Source organism: Xenopus laevis, chromosome 3L (genome assembly GCF_017654675.1).
Source record: "Xenopus laevis strain J_2021 chromosome 3L, Xenopus_laevis_v10.1, whole genome shotgun sequence".
Lineage (NCBI taxonomy): Eukaryota > Metazoa > Chordata > Amphibia > Anura > Pipidae > Xenopus > Xenopus laevis.
Genome location: NC_054375.1, coordinates 140958526 through 140982319, shown reverse-complemented (window position 1 = coordinate 140982319; position 23794 = coordinate 140958526). Strand labels below are relative to the sequence as shown.

Genomic DNA, 23794 nt, shown 5'->3' with positions numbered 1-23794 from the left:
AAGACCCAAATTAGGGAAAGATCCGTTATCCGGAAAACCCCTGGTTCCAGGCAACAGGTCCCATACCTGTATTTGTACTTGGATAAAGAACTGGCTAAAAGATAGATTACAAAGAGTGGTTGTAAATGGAACATTTTCTGATTGGACAGTGTTGTTAGTAGCAAACCACAGGGCTTTGTACTAGGTCCCTTGCTTTTCAACTTTTTTCAAGTTTATTAATGACCTGGAGGTGGGCATTGAAAGTACTGTTTCAATTATTGCTGATGATACTAAATTTTGCAGAACTATAAATTGTATGCAGGATGTTACTTGCAAGTTATGCAAGTTATACACTCAATGGCAGTGTGTTGGGAGATGGATCTTGGAGTTTTTGAAGATAACAAGTTGTCTAATTCCAGGCAGTGTCATTCTGTGGCTACTAAAGCAAATAAAGGGTTGTCTTGCATAAAAAAACTCAAGGAATTAAAACAGGAGGAGAGACCTGAAGGTATGAAGAAGAGTGTAGGTTGCATGGAGTTTATTTTGAAATTAGAGCTGAAAAATAGAGAGGGGATTCATTGTTAAGGGCTTTGAACATGAATTTGTGAGGAGACAGGGAGTCAGTGAAGGGATATGTAACGAAACCCTGCTGATGTGGAGTGATGACATAATTGAATGAGTTTAGCAGCACCATTTAGAACAGATTGGAGTTGTGTTGGAACACCTGTAAGGAGTAAGTAGGAGTAGTCAAGTCAGGAAATAAGAAAAAACTGAATAAGTGTTTTAGTTGTATCTAAACTGAGGTAAGGTTGCATTTGGGTAATGTTGCACAGGTAAAGGTTTTGCAAGTGTAAAAGGCAGATAGGAGTCCGAGATAATTCATAGTAACATAGTAACATAGTAAGTAAGGTTGAAAAAAGACACATGTCCATCGAGTTCAACTAGTCCCTGGATCAACGTGTACTATGAGCTATCTCCCATAACCCTGTATTCCCTCACTTGCTAAACACCATCCAACCCCTTCTTAAAGCTATCTAATGTATCAGCCTGTACCACTGATTCAGGGAGACAATTCCACATCTTCACAGCTCTCACTGTAACAAACCCCTTCCGAATATTTAGGCGGAACCTCTTTTCTTCTAATCGGGTGACTTTGTGTCAGCTGGAAAGACCTACTGGTAAATAAAGCATTAGAGAGATTATTATATGATCCCCTTATATATTTATACATAGTTATCATATCACCCCTTAAGCGCCTCTTCTCCAGCGTGAACAACCCCAACTTGAATATTGGAATAACATGGTTGATTGAAAGATGATGTTATTGACCGTGAGTGAAACCTGAGGGACAGGGAAGATGTTGGAGGAAATGAATTCTGTTTTAGAAAGAATTTGTTTCAGGTTACACTGTTTGAGTTGCACATATACATGTTTTAAGTGAGATGCTGTGCATGTCTTTAATTTATATGCAAGGACAGAAGGAGAGAGGTCCGGAGTAGGTAGAGCTGGGTGTCATCAGCATAAAGGTGATCCCTATAGATCTGGAAAGATTTAAACCAAGAGAGGGGACCCTTTAGGTAAATTATGGGTATTTTAGCAGGGGATGACAACTGTAACTAAAGGGGGACTGCAACTGTACTAAAGGGGGACGATATTTGAATCCTTTTACATAAGCATGGCCTACTGGATAGTATTTCTACAAACACATTTGCCATTAGGTATGATTTTTAAATTTTTGATGTGACTTACTTTGTATGATCTACTTCATGAGCATACAATTTGTATTGTCAACTGTAATATCAGATACTTGTGGAATATTTTAGTATTTAGTTCACCCTAAAATATGGATGATATACGATACTGTTGCTAGTAACTGTTGATTAAGAAACTGTTGCTGATTGTGATGGTCCTGAGAATCATTAAAGGGGTTGTCTACCTTAACTTAACTTTTAGCATGATATAGAGAGGGATATTCGGAGTCAATTTTCAATTGGTTTTCATTTTTTTATTATTTGCGGAGCCTTTAAATAATTTCGTGCCAACAATGATGGCACCCACGGCTTGCGTCTATCCTAGATCCGGCACGTGTTGGTGTGCAGAAGAAAATTCGATGGCTACAGGCAGCCCCGCAAGGAGTAGGGACCACCAGGTACCGGCCCAAATTTCTTGTTGTTTGGTGAGTATTTTTTATGGGAAGAATCTTAAATGCAGAGTTTTTTAAAATTTGTATTAAAATAAGCAATTAAAATGTTGGATTTGTTTAATTTACACACCTGGGAGTTATGAAAACATTTGGGATTTCAATTATTTCCTAAAGGTCTTACAAAACGTTTAAATACTCTGCTTCCTGCACTGCCATTGCTCTTCAATAAAAATCATGAAGCCTTGTATAATAATTCCAACAGCCTAACAACAGGACCCCGGTAAGCACCAATGCTTTCTGATTTGTTATTGCACGTTATTTCTATCTTGAGATAAGGACAATTCCTTTCATTTAGAAAAAAGGACCAATATATTGAAGTCTCACAACTGGCCAGCGCCACAGTTATTGGTTTTGTTGCACAGTTTCAGGTAAGTCTTAATAGTTCTTCTCTTGTATGATCCAATGAATTGTAAATGTTACCAATAGGCTTCACAAGCCTTAGGCATCTGCAAATTCCTCTAAAATATATTTCAATTTCAGGTTCTGTGGTTAGAATTACATGTTTGAAAATTAGACAACTGGCAAAACTTGCAATAAAAAAATAGAGAACATATAGGTATCATCACACGAATTAGTCAAGTGTTTATAAAGTGTCATATTCCACAGCTCTGCACAACAGGGACTTATTTACATCAAATTAATGACCACTATAGAAGGCTCTGCTTATTAGAACTTACAGTCTAAAAGGCTGTATCTGTGCATAGGAAACAGCATGAGGTTTTATGAATATGATGACGTATATTATCATACTGTCTATTAAACTACTCTTAGGGGGCAATTCATTAAAATCATTTTATTCTGGTTGGGCTTGTAAGGGGTAAACTCGAATTTTTCAAGGAGAAAAAAACCAAAAAAATTTCAAGATGTTTTATACCCCAAAGCAAAATCCAAAAATACTTCATCTCAAACCTGTCAAGGTCCTGTATAAGTGAATGGCAGATGTCCCATTTCCAATTTGAAGGTACAGAGAAAAAGGAAATCTTTTTTTAAAAATTTGGAGTCTATGGGAGATGTTCTTTCCGTGATTCGAGCTTTCTGGATAACAGGTTTCAGGATAACGGGTCCCATACCTGTATATGCCACAGCTTTATGGTTTATCACAGTCTTACTTAAAGTCAGATTATATGTACCCAGAACTTGCAATCCTGTGACCTCTTTTTATACCCTTTTTTGTGGCGTGAATTGAAGAATGTATGCCATGATAGAATACAGAGGTTATAAGAATGTATTTGTTTATATTATCAGAAAACTCATTTTTGTGGTGCTACATGTACATTACATTTTCTAAGGCTTCTATTTTTATCCCACTTAAGCCACAAGTAATACCAATGAATATGTTATGAGTGAGGGGCAAGTTATCCCATAGGCAGGTGGTGCTCTATCTTCCTTTGGACTGTACCATGTGCATGAGAGGCAGGGTGAGTGCTTGAAGTCTTCAGAAATATATTCTTGAGGGAAGGCAACAAGGTAGTCTGGTAAGTGAGGGCAATATATCTCTAGTTATATTAAAATGAAGTCCTACAGGAGAAGGCCCGGATTCTTAAAGAGTAGTTCCAATATCACTTAATATTTAGTATCATTTAAGTGAAAGTACTGGAATGTGACTTTCTCTTCTACTGCACATTAAGGGGCTGATTCATTAAGGGTCGAATATCGAGGGTTAATTAACCCTCGATATTCGACTAGGAATTGAAATCCTTCGATCGAACGATTAAATCCTTCAAATCGAACGATTCGAAGGATTTAAATCCAACGATCGAAGGAATATCCTTCGATCAAAAAAACTTAGGAAAGCCTATGGGGACCTTCCCCATAGGCTAACATTGACTTTGGTAGCTTTTAGATGCCGAACTAGGGGGTTGAAGTTTTTTTTAAAGAGACAGTACTTCGACTATCGAATGGTTGAATAGTCGAACGATTTTTAGTTCAAATCCTTCGATTCAAAGTCATAGTCGAAGGTCGAAGTAGCCCATTCGATGGTCGAAGTAGCCCAAAAAATACTTCGAAATTCGAAGTTTTTTTACTTCGAATCCTTCACTCGAATTTAGTGAATCGGCCCCTAAAAGTCAAATGGCACATTAATTATTAGAAAGCAGCACAGATGTAAAATAATTCAAAAACATAAAAAACAAGAAGAAGCATCTCCTGAATTGCAGCTATCTGGTATAACATATTTTAAGCATTGTTAGTGATCCATTTTACATTATGTCTTTAAGGTTCCATTTAAATGTGGTTTTCCTTCTCAGTTAACAGAGTACCATGGATTATGTCAGGAATATCTCAACACGAAGGGATTTCCATCTCCTAGCATTTTCGAATACTGAAGACCATCCTTATATTATTTTTATTGGGCTGTTCCTAATGTACATACTGGCTGTGCTTGGAAACTTGCTGATCATTGTACTTGTGTTTCTAGTTCCCCAACTGCAAACTCCAATGTACTTCTTTCTATGTAACCTGGCAGCCCAGGACATTATCTCTGTCTCTGCTGCCCTACCAAAGCTGATGGACATCACAGTTACAGGAGAAACCAGCATTTCTTTTAATGGCTGTATAACTCAAGTTTTTCTCTTAATATCCTGCCCTTCTCAAGATTTCTTCCTTTTGGCCACCATGGCTTATGATCGCTATGTAGCTATTTGTATCCCTCTGCGTTATCATCTGATGATGAACCCAAGGTTCTGCGTCCTGCTAGTGACAAGCACCTGGTTGTTTTGTGCCATCAATGCCATGTGCTACTCTTTGTTTTTATCTGATTTATCATTCTGCAGGCTTCTTGATATCAATTATATCATCTGTGAAACCATAGCTATGATGGAGCTGTCCTGCAGTGATATAACACATATACAGACATTGATAGCAGTGGATGTACCATTAATGGGGATTCTTCCAGTTGGACTGATTTTAGCATCTTATATATACATTATATATTCCATCCTGAAGATGAGAACCGTAGCTGCAAGGCTCAAGACTTTCTCCAGCTGTTCTTCACATATCACAGTTGTTTTGCTACTTGGAGGAACATGCATTAGCTTGTATGTGATACCGGAGTCACAAAACTCTCAAGAAGTTGACAAGATGCTTTGCCTGATGTACTTAGGTTTTATTCCACTGTTAAACCCCTTAGTGTACAGCCTCCGAAACAGACAGGTCCAGTCTGCTGCAAAAATTATACTTAGCAAATATATATGTGTGGGATCCTTTATCCAGAAATTGGTTATGTAGAAAGCTCCGAATTATGGGAAGACCATATTCAATTTTTATTAAATAAATCTATTTAAAAATGATTTCCTTTTGCCCAGTAATTATAAAAAAGTACCTTGTACTCAATCCTAACTAACTTGAATCCATATTGGTTGCATAACAATCCAATGTTTCAATTATTTTTAGCTGCCTTAAGGTTTGGTGATCCAAATTATGTAAAGATCCCTTATACAGAAACCTAGGTCCTGAGATAATAGATCTCACAATGAAATCTGTGTTGAGTAGATTGTCAACATTTTATTTAATAAACTTGTTCTAAATCTATTAACCGGTGGGTAGAAACAGTACTTACCTTGTAACATGAGTCTGACATCCCAAAACTGATTATAATAATGCTCCTGCTAAAATTTGATTATAGGTTGTACAGATGAAACAATGTGGGTAGTCGCAGAATGTTTTCTTTTGGCATTACTCATGATTAATAGGAATCATGTATTGTTATTGAAAAGGAATAATGAAATTGTCCAATTTTTAAATATAAGGAATGTTGATATTGTATCGGTGACAAAATATTTAGGATACACTGGATGAGTTAAAAGTCAGTCCGAATGTGGCTTCTGATGGGTTCCTTTAGCAAGTAATAGGATTTGGTTCAGGGAAGCAAGAAGGAATCAGAAAAAAAGAGAAAAAAAAGAGGGAAAGAGATAGGGCTAAGGTATAAACAGTAGTGATGGGCGAATTTGTCCTGTTTCACTTCACCGGAAAATCCTTCATTTATCACGAAATTCGCAAAACGGCAAAAAAAAAAATTTTTTGAAACGCATTGACGTCAATGGGCGTCCGAATAATTTTTATATGCGCGACTATTACGTGCGCCTAAATTTTTTTGACCCGGCGGATTTTTCGCCGGCAAACTTTCACCGCAGTTTTCACGTGGCGAAACGTGGAAATTTAACGCAAATTTGTGCCTGCCAATTTTAGTTGCCCATCACTAATGAACAGTAGAAGAACAGCAAGAATAGCAAGCAGATTGTGTTTGGATGGTGTAATGGGAATAATAAAGGATAAAGTGTAAAGGAAGGACACTGGTGCTTGTAAAGCACTAACATAATTTGCAGTGATGCACAATAGATGGATTTATGCCTTCAATAATTATATACAAATATTGACAGATACAAGAGGTAAAGAAGGTTTTGTTCAGAAAAGCTTACAATACAGACAGACACCTTCTGTGACATAGTTGTTTGTGGTGGCTGTTGGGTTGAGTGGTGGATATTCCTGTTTTTTTAGTTTCATTAATGTAGGAAGTTTGTCTTTCCCACAAAGTCAGTGGAGGGGTCCCTGGTTTGCCCAATTGCCAGCAGGTAGGTACCGTGTGATCCTATACTGTGACAAGATAGGGTTTCAATTATTTTATTGCAACATTTATCTTGAATTTGTTCAACTTTATCCATGACAATAACATAAGAGCACAGCTCATCTCTGTGATATCACTCAGTTTCCACTCCAGTAATATATTTTCTACAAGTGTATTTGTTCAATTTATATAGTAGTACATACACATATATAGTAGTACAACAGACATATGAAACTAGATCACACTTTAATGAATATTCATTAACATAAATAAATAAAGCAAAAATGCTTCCAATCATATATAACACTTACTTTTACAATATCTACAATTACAATTAAAACAACATGTATGTTCTCCTTGATTCCTGAAAGAGAGAACAAACCTATGGTCAACATCAACCTCAACATGCTTGGAGGACTGTAAACGTGATGGACCACGACTACTTGAGTGTTTTTACTTTTACTATAAACTATTGTAGCCGTCTTGCTAACAAAGTGTCCGGCAATAATAAATCCCAATGATTTTAAAGGGCCCTATTAAAGATTGCTGGAGCCTTTGGACTAAATACATTTGTTTTAAAATAAACAAGAATTACATTTTTAGATTTGTTTCATTTGCACACCTGGAAGTTATAAAAACTTTACAAAACATTGAATTGATCTGCTTCCTGTGCTGCCATTGCTCTTCCATAAAAACCATGAAGCTCTGCATAATGATTCCAACAGCCTTATTAAAACTGGACCCCGGTAAGCACCGCAATGCTTTCTGATTTGTTCTTGCACAATATTCTTATCTTGAGATAAGGACAATTCTTTCCTTTTAATTAAACATCTCAGTTTTACAAAAAAAACTATTAGGAACCAATATATTGAGCCACAATCTTTTGTTTTGTATGCACTGCTTTATGTAAGCATTGGTAGTTTAACTCGTGTATGATCCATTATAAATTTCACCAATCACCTTCTGTGATTTAGGCATTTGGACATTGATCTTTAATACATTTCAATCTCAGGTTCTGTGGTTGATACATAGCGTATTGAAGAGATAAACTAAAGGAGACATTGGAATGTCTGTATGGGAATACATGTTTGAAAATGAGAAATACTGGTGAAATTGAATAAAAAGCAAAGAACATATACAGTAGGCATCATCACATCACTATCGCGAAAATAAAAATTTAATATAAGCTTAATCACACTGAGAATCAAATAATAAACGTTCTAAATATAACCAATTAAAAATGCTTTACCGTTTCTGAAATAATCAAGTTTATCTTCACTATTTCTCTCTCAGCATCTGTTTCTCTTCATTCTCTCTTCATGTAGAAGTTGGGTGTCAGATAATCATTGACAGTTAGATCAAATTTATCTTTTAACAGGAGACTCCCTTTCCTAACAGATGTATTAGAGCTCACTCAAATCCAGTAACTGATTCCAGTACAGGTATGGGACCTATTATCCAGAATGCTCGGGACCTGGGGCTTTCCGGATAATGGGTCTTTCCATAGTTTAGAACTTCATACCTTAAGTCTACTAGAAAATCATGTAAACATTAAATAAACCCAATAGGCTGGTTTGGCTTCTAATAAGGATTCATTTTATCTTAGCTGGGATCAAGTACAAGCTACTGTCTTATTTTTACAGATAAAAAAGAAATAATTTTTAAAAATTTGTATTATTTGATTATAATGGAGTCTATGGGAGACGGCCCTTCTGTAATTCGGAACTTTCTGGATAACAGGTTTCCGGATAACGGATCCTATACCTGTACATTCAAAATCTAACTTATTTTGGTACTTATTCTGCATGTAGACAGACAGGATTTCTGGTAATTGTAAAAGAGTGAGCTCCGATACATTTTCTAGGCATTCCCCCTAAAAGAAATATTGGATCTAACTGTCTTTAAAAATCTCCAACTCCTGAATGAGAAGAGAATGCTGAGAGAGGGAGTGTGAAGAATACATTGATTATTTCAGAAATGACTTATATTTAGAAAGTTTCTTATTTTAGTATGATGTAGCTTATATTTCATATTCATTTTCAAGTGAGAAATATACCCACTCCAACAAGTACTGCAAGCAGTGATGGGTGAATTTGTCCCGAAAAATCTGCAAAATGCATTGAAGTGAATGGACGTCAAAATAATTTTGACGCACGTCAATTTCGACGCATGTGAATTTTTATACGAGCGCCTATTTTATCCAAATGCATTAAAGTCAATGGACGTCCGAATCATTTTTTTGACGTGGCAAAATGTGGAAATTCTCTGCAAATTCAAGTCTGGCGAATTTATTCGCCCATCACTAACTGCAAGTAGTCAACCATATTCTATTTACACCTGACAGCATGGACTTCATTTAAAATGCCTTCATTTATGGATTGGGGCCATGCACACATACTTCCCAACTGACCTGATTTTCACAGAACAGTCCTAATTTTGACAGCTCACCGCATTGTGCGTGGCAGATCTTTTTGTCAGTCTTTCCATTTTATTATTAGGAGGTATGCATGCACAGAAGAAACATTTTGAGCCTCTGGGGCTCTTCACAAGCATCCGTATTGTAACTGGGAGCATCTTAGTAATTTTGAGGATCCAGGCAACACAGCAGTGATTGTACATGTGGTTCTTCCTATACATAAATGAATAGGGCTCAACCCCATAGGAGACTTTTAATGCTCCTCACTACTAACTATCATTCAGCAGCCAATGGCAATTATAACAATCTGATTGCGGAGTTGCATTAATGTCAGTGGCTAATGAAGCATGAAGAGCAACTCTTTGCTGGATCAAATTTTATTTGATAGATACTTTGCATATTGCAAGCTGATTACTGTACCTATAAATTCTACACTGAAAACAATCTAATTGGGCCCATTTTTAGGACCTGCACTGAGTGTATAGTCTGTAAAATGTAGCCCATTGCTGATGAAAGTAACCAGAATATAACATCTATACAGGTACAGGTCATTCAGTGACTAGGCCTAAAATGACCTAACAACTAAAAGGAGATGGCTACAACCTAGTAGGAGAGGCTTAGGAGATGCTTTGATTATCATGGACCTTTCATGGTCCAACTCTGACTCATTAAAGCTACTATTAAAGGAAAATTAGCAATTAATAAATGTCACTGTGTGAACCACTGTGGAGGTATGTTGTTTCACCAGGCATGCCCATTAGTAAAAAGTACTTTAAAGAACCTATAGTGTAAGCGGGAACAACTTGAAGGGGCTATAATCGGCGTTCTGAGGCAATATATTACTATCCAACCAATGACTACATCAGTGGACTATTATGACACTAATGGGGGAATGTAATAAAAGATGCAAAGAGCAAAGCAATTAGCACAGATATTTCGCAATGTAATACTCTTCCTGAAACTGTTATTGCATTGCGAATTTTCATTGGGAATTTTCATTGCGTATTGCCTACTTTTAAGAAGTGCTTGAAGGTGTCGTAATCTTTCAAACGCAACAACTTTTTCAGTTACAAGTTTTATTACATTCACTGCGCACTGGCACAAACTATAACAACCACTTAGTTTTGGGGTTCGCAAAAGCTATTTTAAATTTGCGCAAAGGAAAATTTGTTCTCACAGAGATATAACTTTTCACATTGCGAATATTTTTTCTGTTATCGTCTTTTATTACATTTCCCCCAATAGATTCTTGGTCAAGATTAGCCTGCCCTTGAATAAACTCCATACACCCTATGCTGGGGTCACAAATCAAAATATTTATTAGGGCCAGTACTTACTTCACTGTGCTGCACCATGGTATAAAGTGAATTAATTCTATAGATTCATGCCATAGACTATATTTCATGATCACAAGAGCAAATATATTAGTTAAAACCAGTGGTGTCCGGTCATAGGGGCACATTTACTTACCTGCGAATTTTTGCTTCAGAAGTCTCTGCCATAGTTTGTGCAACTACTAGTGATGGGCGAATTTGCGAAACGGCGCCAGCGTCTCGTTTTTGATGCCGGCGCCCGTTTTTTGACGTTGGCGCCCGTTTTTGACGCCAGCGTCAGTTTTTTCGGAAATTTTTTTTTGAAATTCGCCCATCACTAGCAACTACGTCAGATGTAATTTCGTGACAGATGTGCATATTCATAAAAATGTGCAATTACATCTTGGAAGAAGAACTCTGGCGTACTTTCGTCAGGGTGAAAATTTACTAACTAATTTCCTCTAGCATTACTTTCTTCTAGTGAAACTTCGTTAAGTTACATACGTTTATGTTAATTTAAATTCAGTTGGTATATAAAGGTCATGTGTATGCATTTATTAGAGATGTTGGTGAAAATGCTGAAAGTGGCCACTTTTTATTAAAAATGTTGAAGGAAGCAAAATGAAGACAGGCCATGAGCCCACTCTAAAACAAATGTGGCATGAGCTTGAAATATTAAATAAAATGTAAATAAGATATTTTTAACAAGATCATTTGCTAGCAAAGTGTGTTGCTTGTCTTTTTAGTAAACAGGTGGTGTTGCTGCGAATTGTCATTTTAGTGAAAATTCATCAGAAAAACACAATTTGCTCTTTAGTAAATGTGCCCCATAGAGTACAATTCGCTCACAGAGGTGCTCCTATACTGTCAGGTAACAACAAGCCAACCAACCCTTTCTACTCTCCTAGTCAGAGCCTCTAGTTACTCTTCTAATGACCCTAACCCTATATCTCACTAAAGTGATCTATTACAGGAAGTGGCCTTCTTATTTCTCCTAGCAAGTTCTCCTGCCACATACTTTTTATCCATTCATTCCATCCAGAATGTGTAGATCAAAGAGGGTAAATGCCTGCACCCCTCTCCCTGAGGAACTTACCTTACACCTCTGGTCTACAGGAAAAGTACAGTTTTCCCTGCAACCTTCTGTTATGTAATATCTTGATTACTGTTTGTAAAGAGACTGTTCATGGCTAGATAGTACTTCCATCTTCACACTTACATAGTATGGTAAATTACCCCAAGAAATGCAATTGAGATCTTATAAAATCCATGCGCTGTTGAGATAAGTTAGAATCAGACTATAATGTTGTTCCAGGTACATATTTTTCAAGTAATATCTGTGCAGCTGACCAAACCTCTCTGTTTCTCAGGCTGTACACTAATGGATTTAACATTGGAACAACACCAGTATATAGCAAAGACAGATATTTCTCTTGTTCTTGAGAATTCTGAGAGTCGGGCCTAATGTAAATTCCTATAGAAGTGCCACATAACAGCAATACAACTGTTAGATGTGAAGAACAGCTGGAAAAAGCCTTGAGTTTAGCAGCTGAGGTTTGCAATTTTATGATAGTAGCTATAATGTACACATAGGATGTTAAAATCAGTACAAATGGAAGAATGCCTACAAAGGGTAATTCAACTGTCATGAATTGTTTTATATGTGAGGTGTCACTGCATGAGATCTCCAGCAGCAGCTGGGAAGAGAAATGCTGGTGTCTCCTGTAATTGTGATGGCCATCAGCTTTGGCAGGAAGGCAGAGACAGAGATAATGTCCTGGAATGCCAGGTTGCACAAGAAGAAGTACATGGGGGTGTGCAGCTGGGATACCAGACATACAAGTACAATAATCATCATGTTTCCAAGCACAGCAGTTAGGTAGATCATCAAAAGCCCCATAAATAGTAAAGGTTGATCTTCCTCATAGCGAGAAAATGCCAAGAGATGGAAATCTTTTTGAATTGTGGAATTCATTTACTCTTCTTTGTCACCTTTTGATAGAAAGGAAAAAAATACCGAAACCATTACAAACACACATTACTGTACCCAGATCAAAGTAACTAGGATTAATTTAGTTGGAGATACTGGATACTAGTTGATGTCATGCAACGAGACTGAGCACTTTCACATAAGAGATTCAGTTTGGTGAGACTCTCCTAATTCAATTCCCGATTTTTTCATAGAGATAGATGCAATTCAATGAGAATAATTTAGAGAACCTTGAGAATTATTTATTTCTTCTTATTATGTGGAACAAGTGAAACTGTGTATTTGCACCAACCATAGACCTGTTGATAATTGTGCATGTTGAGTCCAGAGTTTGGGCCAGATTCAATTCAGCGAGAAAAGTTTTAAAACGTGAAAAGTCGACATTGGACGAGATTCAATTTGAGATACAATTTAATTCAGAAAAAGTTATATCACGGTTTATCACATGGAAACTCTATTGTAGTCTATATGAAAACATTTTGGGCCAGATTCAATTCAGTGAGAAAAAGTTATCTCATGGTTTATTACGTGAAAAGTAATAGACAAGATTCAATTCAAGGAGGAAAAACTTTTCTCCAAATTTTTTTCCCATAGACTTCAATAGAGTTTTCACGTGATAAACAGTGAGATCATTTTTTCTGAATTGAATCTCATATCATGACTTTTCATGTGATAAACCCTTTTCTCACTGAATTGAATCTGGCCCTTGAACTGAAATAGGAGAATTTTTTTTCTCCTCAAACTGAATCTTGTCCATGACTTTTTACGTGATAAACCATTAAATAACTTTTTCTCACTGAATTGAATCTGGTCCACTTCACTTAAACACCCTATAAAAGTCTATGGGGGAAAGATGGAACTAAATTAGGAGGGAAGTTTCTTTCCTCAAATTAAATCTCGCCCCATTCACATGGTAAACCATAAACAACATTTTCTCATGGAATTGAATCTAGCCATAGGTGTTACAGATGGAGGAGTGGAAAAACTTTGATATAAATGGAAGAAATAAATTTTCCTGGAAATTTTACTGAATGAATGTCCACTACAAATCCAGTAGATACTTCCATGGGTTGAATGAGTTTTAATCGTTTAATATTTACCACTTTCTCAGTACAAAAAATAATAAAAAAACAAATTAATTCTTGTCTGCACTGAATTTTTTTCTTGGCCAACGTGACACCTGCAAGGGATGAAAATGTGAATGAAGTAGTACTGTTAGGTTTTACAGAATAAAATTCAGAATGCCATGACTATTCACATCAATCAAAGGTTTTATCTTATGGCAGATGCACAAATAAGATGTTAGGAAGGTGTAGGTTTGAGGGGATTTTTCTAGATTTACACATCAAGTCAGATAAATAAAGAGAAAATGAAGAAAGCTTAATGCATTATACTGAAGCTTACATGACAAGACATGTTGCACAGGGGCACCACCCAGAACGATGTTGAGCAGGATATGTGATGTTGCTCTGTTCTAAGCCAATTGCTCCATCAAAGTCAACTGTAGAGATTAAATCTGGAGGAAAAATGTGATGTTTTCTTATGCTTTTTCAAATGATCCTGCATTAAAAAAAACAGAATGAGAAATAGAGCATTTAAAGGATTTCTTAACCTCATTAAGAGTGTATCTAATCCCAATAGAGCCCAGTGAACTCTATAAATAAAGAGTAGCCCATTTGTTACAGAAGGGAATAAATAAATATGGATTTTCTGTTTTATTTTCACACACACAGTCCTTTTCCACATACATTTAATCTAACAAATAATTAAATTCATACAACATTTTCTATTTTGACCTAACATATAGAGAATGGTGAATTCCCAATGACAAAATTAAAGGGATCCTCTCATGGTTTTTATGATGTTGTTTTTATTTCTACATTACAAATAATTCTACATTACAAATAATATAAAATGTTATTCCTGAATCCACAAATGTATTTTTTTAGCTGTAATATTGGTATGCAAGCAGCACAGGTCTCTAGTCATTGTGCCTAATCCCGTGCTTTCAGCAAGAGCCAGCACTTCACAATGGACCTGCTTTAAGATAAGCTATTTCTCCTACAAAATGTCAAATGATTGGAGATTTTTTTACTATTGAGTGCCATTTTCATATCTAAACCAGCAAAGCAGGTGTCAGGAAGCTGGTATCCTGTTACCTTCACACTGTTCTGTTGTTAGGCTGCTAGGTGATATCACTCCAACATCATTTGATTCATAGAAGGTTAACAGTTAAGGAATATTAGACTAGAACATAGTATATGTACTTGGATAGAGAACTGGTTGAGGAATAGGTTACAAAGAGTGGTGGAAAATGGGACATTTTCTTATTGGACCAGTGTTGTTAGTGGAGTACCACAGGGCTCTGTACTAGGTCCCTTGAATGAGGATGTGAGCAGGAACCTTGACTCTGCAATGGCAGTGGATGTAATCTACTTGGACTTAGCCGAAGCATTTGATACACTACCACATAGTAGGTTGATGGTTAAATTAAGAAATATTGGCCTGGAACATAGTATTTGTACTTGGATAAAGAACTGTTATACACTCAATGGCAGTGTGTTGGGAGATGGATCTTGGAGTTTTTGTAGATAAAAAGTTGTCTAATTCCAGGAAGGTTCATTCTGTGGCTACTAAAGCAAATAAAGGGTTGTCTTACATAAAAAACTCAAGGAATTAAAACAGGAGGAGAGACCTGAAGGTATGAAGAAGAGTGTAGGTTGCATGGAGTTTATTTTGAAATTAGAGCTGAAATATAGAGAGGGGATTCATAGTTAAGGGTTTTGAACATGAATTTGAATTTGTGAGGAGACGGGGAGTCAGTGAAGGGATCTGCCACGAAACCCTGCTGATGTGGAGTGATGACATAATTGAATGAGTCTAGCAGCACCATTTAGAACAGATTGGAGTTGCGTTGGAACACCTGTAAGGAGTAAGTTGCAGTAGTCAAGTCGGGAAATAAGAAAAAACGGAATAAGTGTTTTAGTTGTATCTAAACTGAGGTAAGGTTGTATTTGGGTAATGTTGCACAGGTAACGATTTTGCAAGTGTAAAAGGCAGATAGGAGTCTGAGATAATTCCTGAGTGGTTGATTGAAAGATGATGTTATTGACAGTGAGTTAAACCTGAGGGACAGGGAAGATGTTGGAGGAAATATAATGAATTCTGTTTTAGAAAGAATTTGTTTCAGGTTACACTGTTTGAATTGCACAAATACATGTTTTAAGTGAGATGCTGTGCATGTCTTTAATTTATATGCAAGGACAGAAGGAGAGGGGTCCAGAGTAGGTAGAGCTGGGTGTCATCAGCATAAACGTGATCCCTATAGATCTGGAAAGATTTAAACCAAGAGAGGGGACCCTTTAGGTAAATTATGGGTATTTTAGCAGGGGATGACAACTGTAACTAAAGGGGGGGACTGCAACTGTACTAAAGGGGGGAGATATTTGAATCCTTCTACATAAGCATGGCCTACTGGATAGTATATCTACAAACACATTTGCCATTAAGTATGAATTTTACTTTTGATGTGACTTACTTTGTATGATCTACTTCATGAACATACAATTTGTATTGTCAACTGTAATATTAGATACTTGTGGAATATTTTAGTATTTAGTTCACCCTAAAATATGAATGATATACGATACTGTTGCTAGTAACTGTTGATTAAGAGACTGTTGCTGATTGTGATGGTCCTGAGAATCATTAAAGGGGTTGTCTACCTTAACTTAACTTTTAGCATGATATAGAGAGGGATATTCGGTGTCAATTTTCAATTGGTTTTCATTTTTTATTATTTGCGGAGCCTTTAAATAATTGAATTTCGTGCCAACAATGATAGCACCCACGGCTTGCGTCTATCTTAGATCCGGCACGTGTTGATGTGCAGAAGAGGAGGCGATGGCTACAGGCAGCCCCGCAAGGAGCAGGGACCACCAGGTATCGGTCCAAATTTCTTGTTGTTTGGTGAGTATTATTTATGGGAAGAATCTTAAATGCTTTTAAAAATTGTATTAAAATAAACAATTAAAATGTTGGATTTGTTTAATTTACACACCTGGGAGTTATGAAAACATTTGGGATTTCAATTATTTCCTAAAGGTCTCACAAAACGCTTAAATACTCTGCTTCCTGCACTGCCATTGCTCTTCAATAAAAATCATGAAGCCTTGTATAATAATTCCAACAGCCTAACAACATGACCCCGGTAAGCACCAATGCTTTCTGATTTGTTATTGCACGTTATTTCTATCTTGAGATAAGGACAATTCCTTTCATTTAGAAAAAAGGACCAATATATTGAAATCTCACAACTGACCAGCAGTTATTGGTTTTGTTTCATGTGAGTCTTAGTAGTTCTTCTCTTGTATAATCCAATGAATTGTAAATGTTACCAATAGGCTTCAGAAGCCTTAGGCAGCTGCAAATTCCTCTAAAATATATTTCAATTTCAGGTTCTGTGGTTAGAATTACATGTTTGAAAATTAGACAACTGGCAAAACTTGCAATAAAAAAATAGAGAACATATAGGTATCATCACACGAATTAGTATTATCAAGTGTTTATAAAGTGTCATATTCCACAGCTCTGCACAACAGGGACTTATTTACATCAAATTAATGACCACTATAGAAGGCTCTGCTTATTAGAACCTACAGTCTAAAAGGCTGTATCTGTGCATAGGAAACAGCACGAGGTTTTATTAATATGATGGCGTATATTGTCATACTATCTATTAAACTACTCTTAGGGGGCAATTCATTAAAATCATTTTATACTGGTTGGGCTTTTAAAGGGGTAAACTCGAATTTTTCAAGGACAAAAAAATGAAAAATTTTCAAGATGTTTTATACCCCGAAGCTGCTAAAAGTCCAAATCCAAAAATACTCCATCTCAAAACTGTCAAGGTCCTGTATAAGTCAATGGCAGATGTCCCATTTCCAATTTGAAGGTACAGAGAAAAAGGAAATCTTTTTTAAAAATTTGGATAAATTTGGAGTCTATGGGAGATGTTCTTTCCGTAATTCAAGCTTTCTGGATAACAGGTTTCAGGATAACGGGTCCCATACCTGTATATGTCACAGCTTTATGGTTTATCACAGTCTTACTTGGAGTCAGATTATATGTACCCAGAACTTGCAATCCTGTGACCTCTTTATTTCCCTTTTTTTGTGACGTGAATTGAAGAATGTATTTTTTTTACTTTATTATATAGACAGTATGGCTATTTAGCATGTGACTTGAAGTACAAGAAGTCATTTATGTGAATTTAAATTAAACTGAAAATGATTTAGGCTTTGTTTAAAATGCAGCAGCACAAAATGATTTTCAAACGTTATCATTGTTTTCCATAGCACTATCCCATGTACTGTAACATATACATTAATGCTGCCATGATAGAATACAGAGGTTATAAGAATGCATTTGTTACACCAGAAAACTCATTTTTGTGGTGCTACATGTACATTACATTTTCTAAGGCTTCTATCTTTTATCCCACTTAAGCCACAAGTAATACCAATGAATATGTTATGAGTGACGGGCAAGTTATCCCATAGGCAGGTGGTGCTCTATCTTCCTTTGGACTGTACCATGTGCATGAGAGGCAGGGTGAGTGCTTGAAGTCTTCAGAAATATATTCTAGCGGGAAGGCAACAAGGTAGTCTGTAGCTACAGGTAAGTGAGGGCAATATATCTCTAGTTATATTAAAATGAAGTCCTACAGGAGAAGGCCCGGATTCTTAAAGAGTAGTTCCAATATCACTTAATATTTAGTATAATTTAAGTGAAAGTATTGGAATGTGACTTTCTCTTCTACTGCACATTGAAAGTCAAATGGCACATTAATTATTAGAAAGCAGCACAGATGTAAAATAATTCAAAAACATAAAAAACAAGGAGAAGCATCTCCTGAATAGCAGCTATCTGGTATAACATATTTTAAGCATTGTTAGTGATCCATTTTACATTATGTCTTTAAGGTTCCATTTAACATTTTACATTATGTCTTTAAGGTTCTCAGTTAACACAGTACCATGGATTATGTCAGGAATATCTCAACACGAAGGGATTTCCATCTCCTCGCATTTTCTAATACTGAAGAACATCCTCACATTATTTTTATTGGGCTGTTCCTAATGTACATACTGGCTGTGCTTGGAAACTTGCTGATTATTGTACTTGTGTTTCTAGTTCCCCAACTGCAAACTCCAATGTACTTCTTTCTATGTAACCTGGCAGCCCAGGACATTATCTCTGTCTCTGCTGCCCTACCAAAGCTGATGGACATCACAGTGACAGGAGAAACCAGCATTTCTTTTTATGGCTGTATAACTCAAGTTTTTCTCTTAATAACCTGCCCTTCTCAAGATTTCTTCCTTTTGGCCACCATGGCTTATGATCGCTATGTAGCTATTTGTATCCCTCTGCGTTATCATCTGATGATGAACCCAAGGTTCTGCATCCGGCTAGTGACAACCACTTGGATGTTTTGTGCCATCAATGCCATGTGCTACTCTTTGTTTTTATCTGATTTATCATTCTGCAGGCTTCTTGATATCAATTATATAGTCTGTGAAATAATATCTATGATGGAGCTTTCCTGCAGTGATATAACACATATACAGACATTGATAGCAGTGGATGTACCATTAATGGGGATTCTTCCAGTTGGACTGATTTTAGCATCTTATATATACATTATATATTCCATCCTGAAGATGAGAACCGTAGCTGCAAGGCTCAAGACTTTCTCCAGCTGTTCTTCACATATCACAGTTGTTTTGCTATTTGGAGGAACATGCATTAGCTTGTATGTGAAACCGGAGTCACAAAACTCTCAAGAAGTTGACAAGATGCTTTCCCTGATGTACTTAGGTTTTGTTCCAATGTTAAACCCCTTAGTGTACAGCCTCCGAAACAGACAGGTCCAGTCTGCTGCAAAAATTGTACTTACCAAATATATATGTGTGGGATCCTTTATCCAGAAATTGGTTATGTAGAAAGCTCCAAATTATGGGAAGACCATATTCCATTTTTAGTAAATAAATCTATTTAAAAATGATTTCCTTTTTTTTCCTACCTAAAATGATTTTCTTTTTCAGTAATTATAAAACAGTACCTTGTACTCAATCCTAACTAACTTGAATCCATATTGGTGGCAAACAATCCAACGGGGTGTTTTCAATGTTTCAATTATTTTTAGCTGCCTTAAGGTTTGGTGATCCAAATTATGTAAAGATCCCTTATACAGAAACCTAGGTCCTGAGATAATAGATCTCACCATGAAATCTGTGTTGAGTAGATTGTCAACATTTTATTTAATAAACTTGTTCTAAATCTATTAACCGGTGGGTAGAAACAGTACTTACCTTGTAACATGAGTCTGACATCCCAAAACTGATTATAATAATGCTCCTGCTAAAATTTGATTATAGGTTGTACAGATGAAACAATGTGGGTAGTCGCAGAATGTTTTCTTTTGGCATTACTCCTGATTTTTAAATATAAGGGATTTTGATATTGTACAGGTGACAAAATATTTAGGATATACTGGATGAGTTAAAAGTCAGTCTGAATGTGGCTTCTGATGGGTTCCTTTAGCAAGTAATAGGATTTTTTAGGGAAGCGAGAAAGAATCAGAAAAAAAGAGGGAAAGAGATAGGGCTAAGGTATAAACAGTAGTGATGGGCGAATTTGTCCTGTTTCGCTTCACCGAAAAATCCTCAATTTATCACAAATTCGCCAAACGGCAAAAAAAAAATTCAAAACGCATTGATGTCAATGGGCGTCCGAATAATTTTTATATGCGCGACTATTCTTACATGCGCCTAATTATTTTTGACCCAGAAGATTTTTCGCCAGCAAACTTTCACCGCAGTTTCACTGGTGGTGAAACATGGAAATTTAACGCAAATTCACGCCTGCCGATTTGAGTCGCCCATCACTAATAAACAGTAGAAGAACAGAAAGTATAGCAAACAGATTGTGTTTGGATGGTGTAATGGGAATAATAAAGGATAAGGTGTAAATGAAGGTTACTGGTGTTTGTAAAGCACTAACATAATTTGCAGTGATGCACAATAGATGGATTTATGCCTTCAATAATTACATACAAATATTGACAGATACAAGAGGTAAAGAAGGTTTTGTTCAGTAGAGCTTACAATACAGACAGACACCTTCTGTGACATAGTTGTTTGTGGTGGCTGTTGGGTTGAGTGGTGGATATTCCTGTTTTTTTAGTTTCATTAATGTAGGAAGTTTGTCTTTCCCACAAAGTCAGTGGAGGGGTCCCTGGTTTGCCCAATTGCCAGCAGGTAGGTACCGTGTGATCCTATACTGTGACAAGATAGGGTTTCAATTATTTTATTGCAACATTTATCTTGAATTTGTTCAACTTTATCCATGACAATAACATAAGAGCACAGCTCATCTCTGTGATATCACTCAGTTTCCACTTCAGTCATATATTTTCTACAAGTGTATTTGTTCAATTTATATAGTAGTACATATATATATAGTAGTACAACAGACATATGAAACTAGATCACACTTTAATGAATATTCATTAACATAAATAAATAAAGCAAAAATGCTTCCAATCATATATACCACTTACTTTTACAATATCTACAATTACAATTAAAACAACATATATGTTCAACTTGATTCCTGAAAGAGAGAACAAACCTATGGTCAACTTTAACCTCAACATGCTAAGAGGACTGTAAACTTGATGGACCACGACTACTTGAGTATTTTTACTTTTACTATAAACTATTGTAGCCGTCTTGCTAACAAAGTGAGTCCATTCAGTGTCCTGCAATAATAAATCCCAATGATTTTAAAGGGCCCTATTAAAGATTGCTGGAGCCTTTGGACTAAATACATTTGTTTTAAAATAAACAAGAATTACATTTTTAGATTTGTTTCATTTACACACCTGGAAGTTATAAAAACTTTACAAAACATTGAATTGATCTGCTTCCTGTGCTGCCATTGCTCTTCCATAAAAACCATGAAGCTCTGCATAATGATTCCAACGGCCTTATTAAAACTGGACCCCGGTAAGCACCGCAATGCTTTCTGATTTGTTCTTGCACAATATTCTTATCTTGAGATAAGGACAATTCTTTCCTTTTAATTATACATCTCAGTTTTACAAAAAAAACTATTAGGAACCAATATATTGAGCCACAATCTTTTGTTTTGTATGCACTGCTTTATGTAAGCATTGGTAGTTTAACTCGTGTATGATCCATTATAAGATTCACCAATCACCTTCTGTGATTTAGGCATTTGGACATTGATCTTTAATACATTTCAATCTCAGGTTCTGTGGTTGATACATAGCGTATTGAAGAGATAAATAAACTAAAGGGAATACATGTTTGAAAATGAGAAATACTGGTGGAACTGAATAAAAAGCAAAGAACATATACAGTAGGTATCATCACATCACTATTGCGAAAATAAAAATGTAATATAAGCTTAATCACACTGAGAATCAAATAATAAATGTTCTAAATATAACCAATTAAAAATTCTGTACTGTTTCTGAAATAATCAAGTTTATCTTCACTATTCCTCTCTCAGCATCTGTTTCTCTTCATTCTCTCTTCATGCAGAAGTTGGGTGTCAGATAATCATTGACAGTTAGCTCAAATGTATCTTTTAACAGGAGACTCCCTTTCCTAACAGATGTATTAGAGCTCACTCAAATCCAGTAACTGATTCCAGTACATTCAAAATCTAACTAACTTTGGCACTTATTCTGCATGTAGGGAGACAGGTTTTCTGGTAATTTTAAAAGAGTGAGCTCCAATACATTTTCTAGGCATTCCCCCTAAAATAAATATTGGATCTAACTGTCTTTAAAAATCAGACTCCAACTCCTGAATGAGAAGAGAATGCTGAGATAGGGAGTGTGAAGAATACATTGATTATTTCAAAAATGACTCAGAATTTTAATTGATTATATTTAGAAAGTTTCTTATTTTAGTATGATGCAGCTTATATTTCATTTTCATTTTCACAATAGTTCCCCTTTAACAAGTATTTATAAAGTGTCAACATATTCCATAGTGCTCCAAAGAAGTTCCGTGCAAGCAGTGAATCAGCAAATCCAGAATCAAGCAGAAGGGTCAGGGATTAAGGATCAGTCAGTAAAATAATTATAGCACACTCAGGAACTCACTGAAGTAATACAAATATTCAGGCACTAAACCCAAATCTTTTTTTGGATCTTTATGCCAGTCGTCAACATGGTGATGTCACGCTGCACACCACATGCCAACAACACCATGCAGCCATGGGCAACCGCCATCTTGACAACAAAGTAGAGTGCTCCTGACACAAGCTTTTCTATAATAAGGAACTACTTATACCCAACATTCATCTGCATAAGTGTAAGTGAGAAATATACCCACTCCAACAAATACTGCAAGTAGTGATGGGTGAATCTGTACCGAAAAATTTGCAAAACGCATTGAAATCAATGGACATCAAAATTATTTTGACAAACGTCAATTTCCACGCATGCGACAATTTTTATACACGCGCCTATTTTATCCAAATGCATTAAAGTAAATGGGCGTCCGAATCATTTTTTTGACGTGGCAAAACGCGGAATTGGGGCCATGTACACATACTTCCCAATTGACCTGATTTTCGCAGAACAGTCCTAATTTTGACAGCTCACCACATTGTGCGTGGCAGATCTTTTTGTCAGTCTTTCCGTTTTATTATTGTAATAAAAATACCTGGTGGTCTAGCGGTACGGCGGCGTGGACGGCCGCCACGCCCATTCTCCTTCCTCCTCCCAGTGCCATTAGGGCGCAGGCACGCTGGCGTGATTGTGCAGGCACGCTGGCGTGATTGCGCCAGCGCGTTCTGGTGCGAAAACGCATGTTCTTGGGCGTGGAATTCTTGCCCTATAATAGGCCCATTCAGACTGCTGACTGATGCCCGTGATAGAACTTGTTTCTACTGGTTCCTGTCGGGGAGCCGGGAGCCCCCTCTGGGGAGTAGTCCGGATCTAGGAGGAAGCCCCTCAGGAGGGATCAGGGTCGTGGTATCCAGGGGTTAGGCAAGAGAATAATCAAAGTCCAAGCACAGGTCAGAAGGCAGGCGGAATACAAACAAAGTCCAGGGCAAGGCAGGGGGTCAAAGGCAGGCAGAGTAACAACGAAGTCCAGGTCCAGGCAAGGGGTCACTCCAAGGAATCAGGCAGAAATAGCAGGGAAAACAGCAAGGGAACCCAGGAATCACTTAGGGAACAGGATCCTATTTTCGGGCGCCATCTTGGCGCCTCAGGCGTCCTTTTATC

General features: G+C 36.7%; 2 protein-coding genes and 1 pseudogene across 2 annotated transcripts; 2 read left to right on the top strand and 1 right to left on the bottom strand.

Moving 5' to 3' along the window:
* The first annotated feature begins 4441 nt into the window (after positions 1-4441).
* On the top strand, positions 4442-5407 carry LOC108710346 (olfactory receptor 1). The gene has a single exon (XM_018251483.1). It carries the CDS (start codon positions 4442-4444, stop codon positions 5405-5407), a length of 966 nt encoding a protein of 321 aa, XP_018106972.1.
* Positions 5408-11770: 6363 nt separating this feature from the next.
* LOC121401183 lies at positions 11771-12487 on the bottom strand (annotated as a pseudogene).
* Positions 12488-18500: 6013 nt separating this feature from the next.
* Positions 18501-19466, top strand: LOC121401271 (olfactory receptor 1-like). Its single transcript, XM_041585618.1, has one exon. It carries the CDS (start codon positions 18501-18503, stop codon positions 19464-19466), a length of 966 nt encoding a protein of 321 aa, XP_041441552.1.
* Positions 19467-23794: the final 4328 nt, after the last annotated feature.

Coding starts and splice junctions, on each gene's coding strand:
- LOC108710346 (XM_018251483.1), top strand. CDS start 4,442: ATGGATTATGTCAGGAATATCTCAACACGAAGGGATTTCCATCTCCTA.
- LOC121401271 (XM_041585618.1), top strand. CDS start 18,501: ATGGATTATGTCAGGAATATCTCAACACGAAGGGATTTCCATCTCCTC.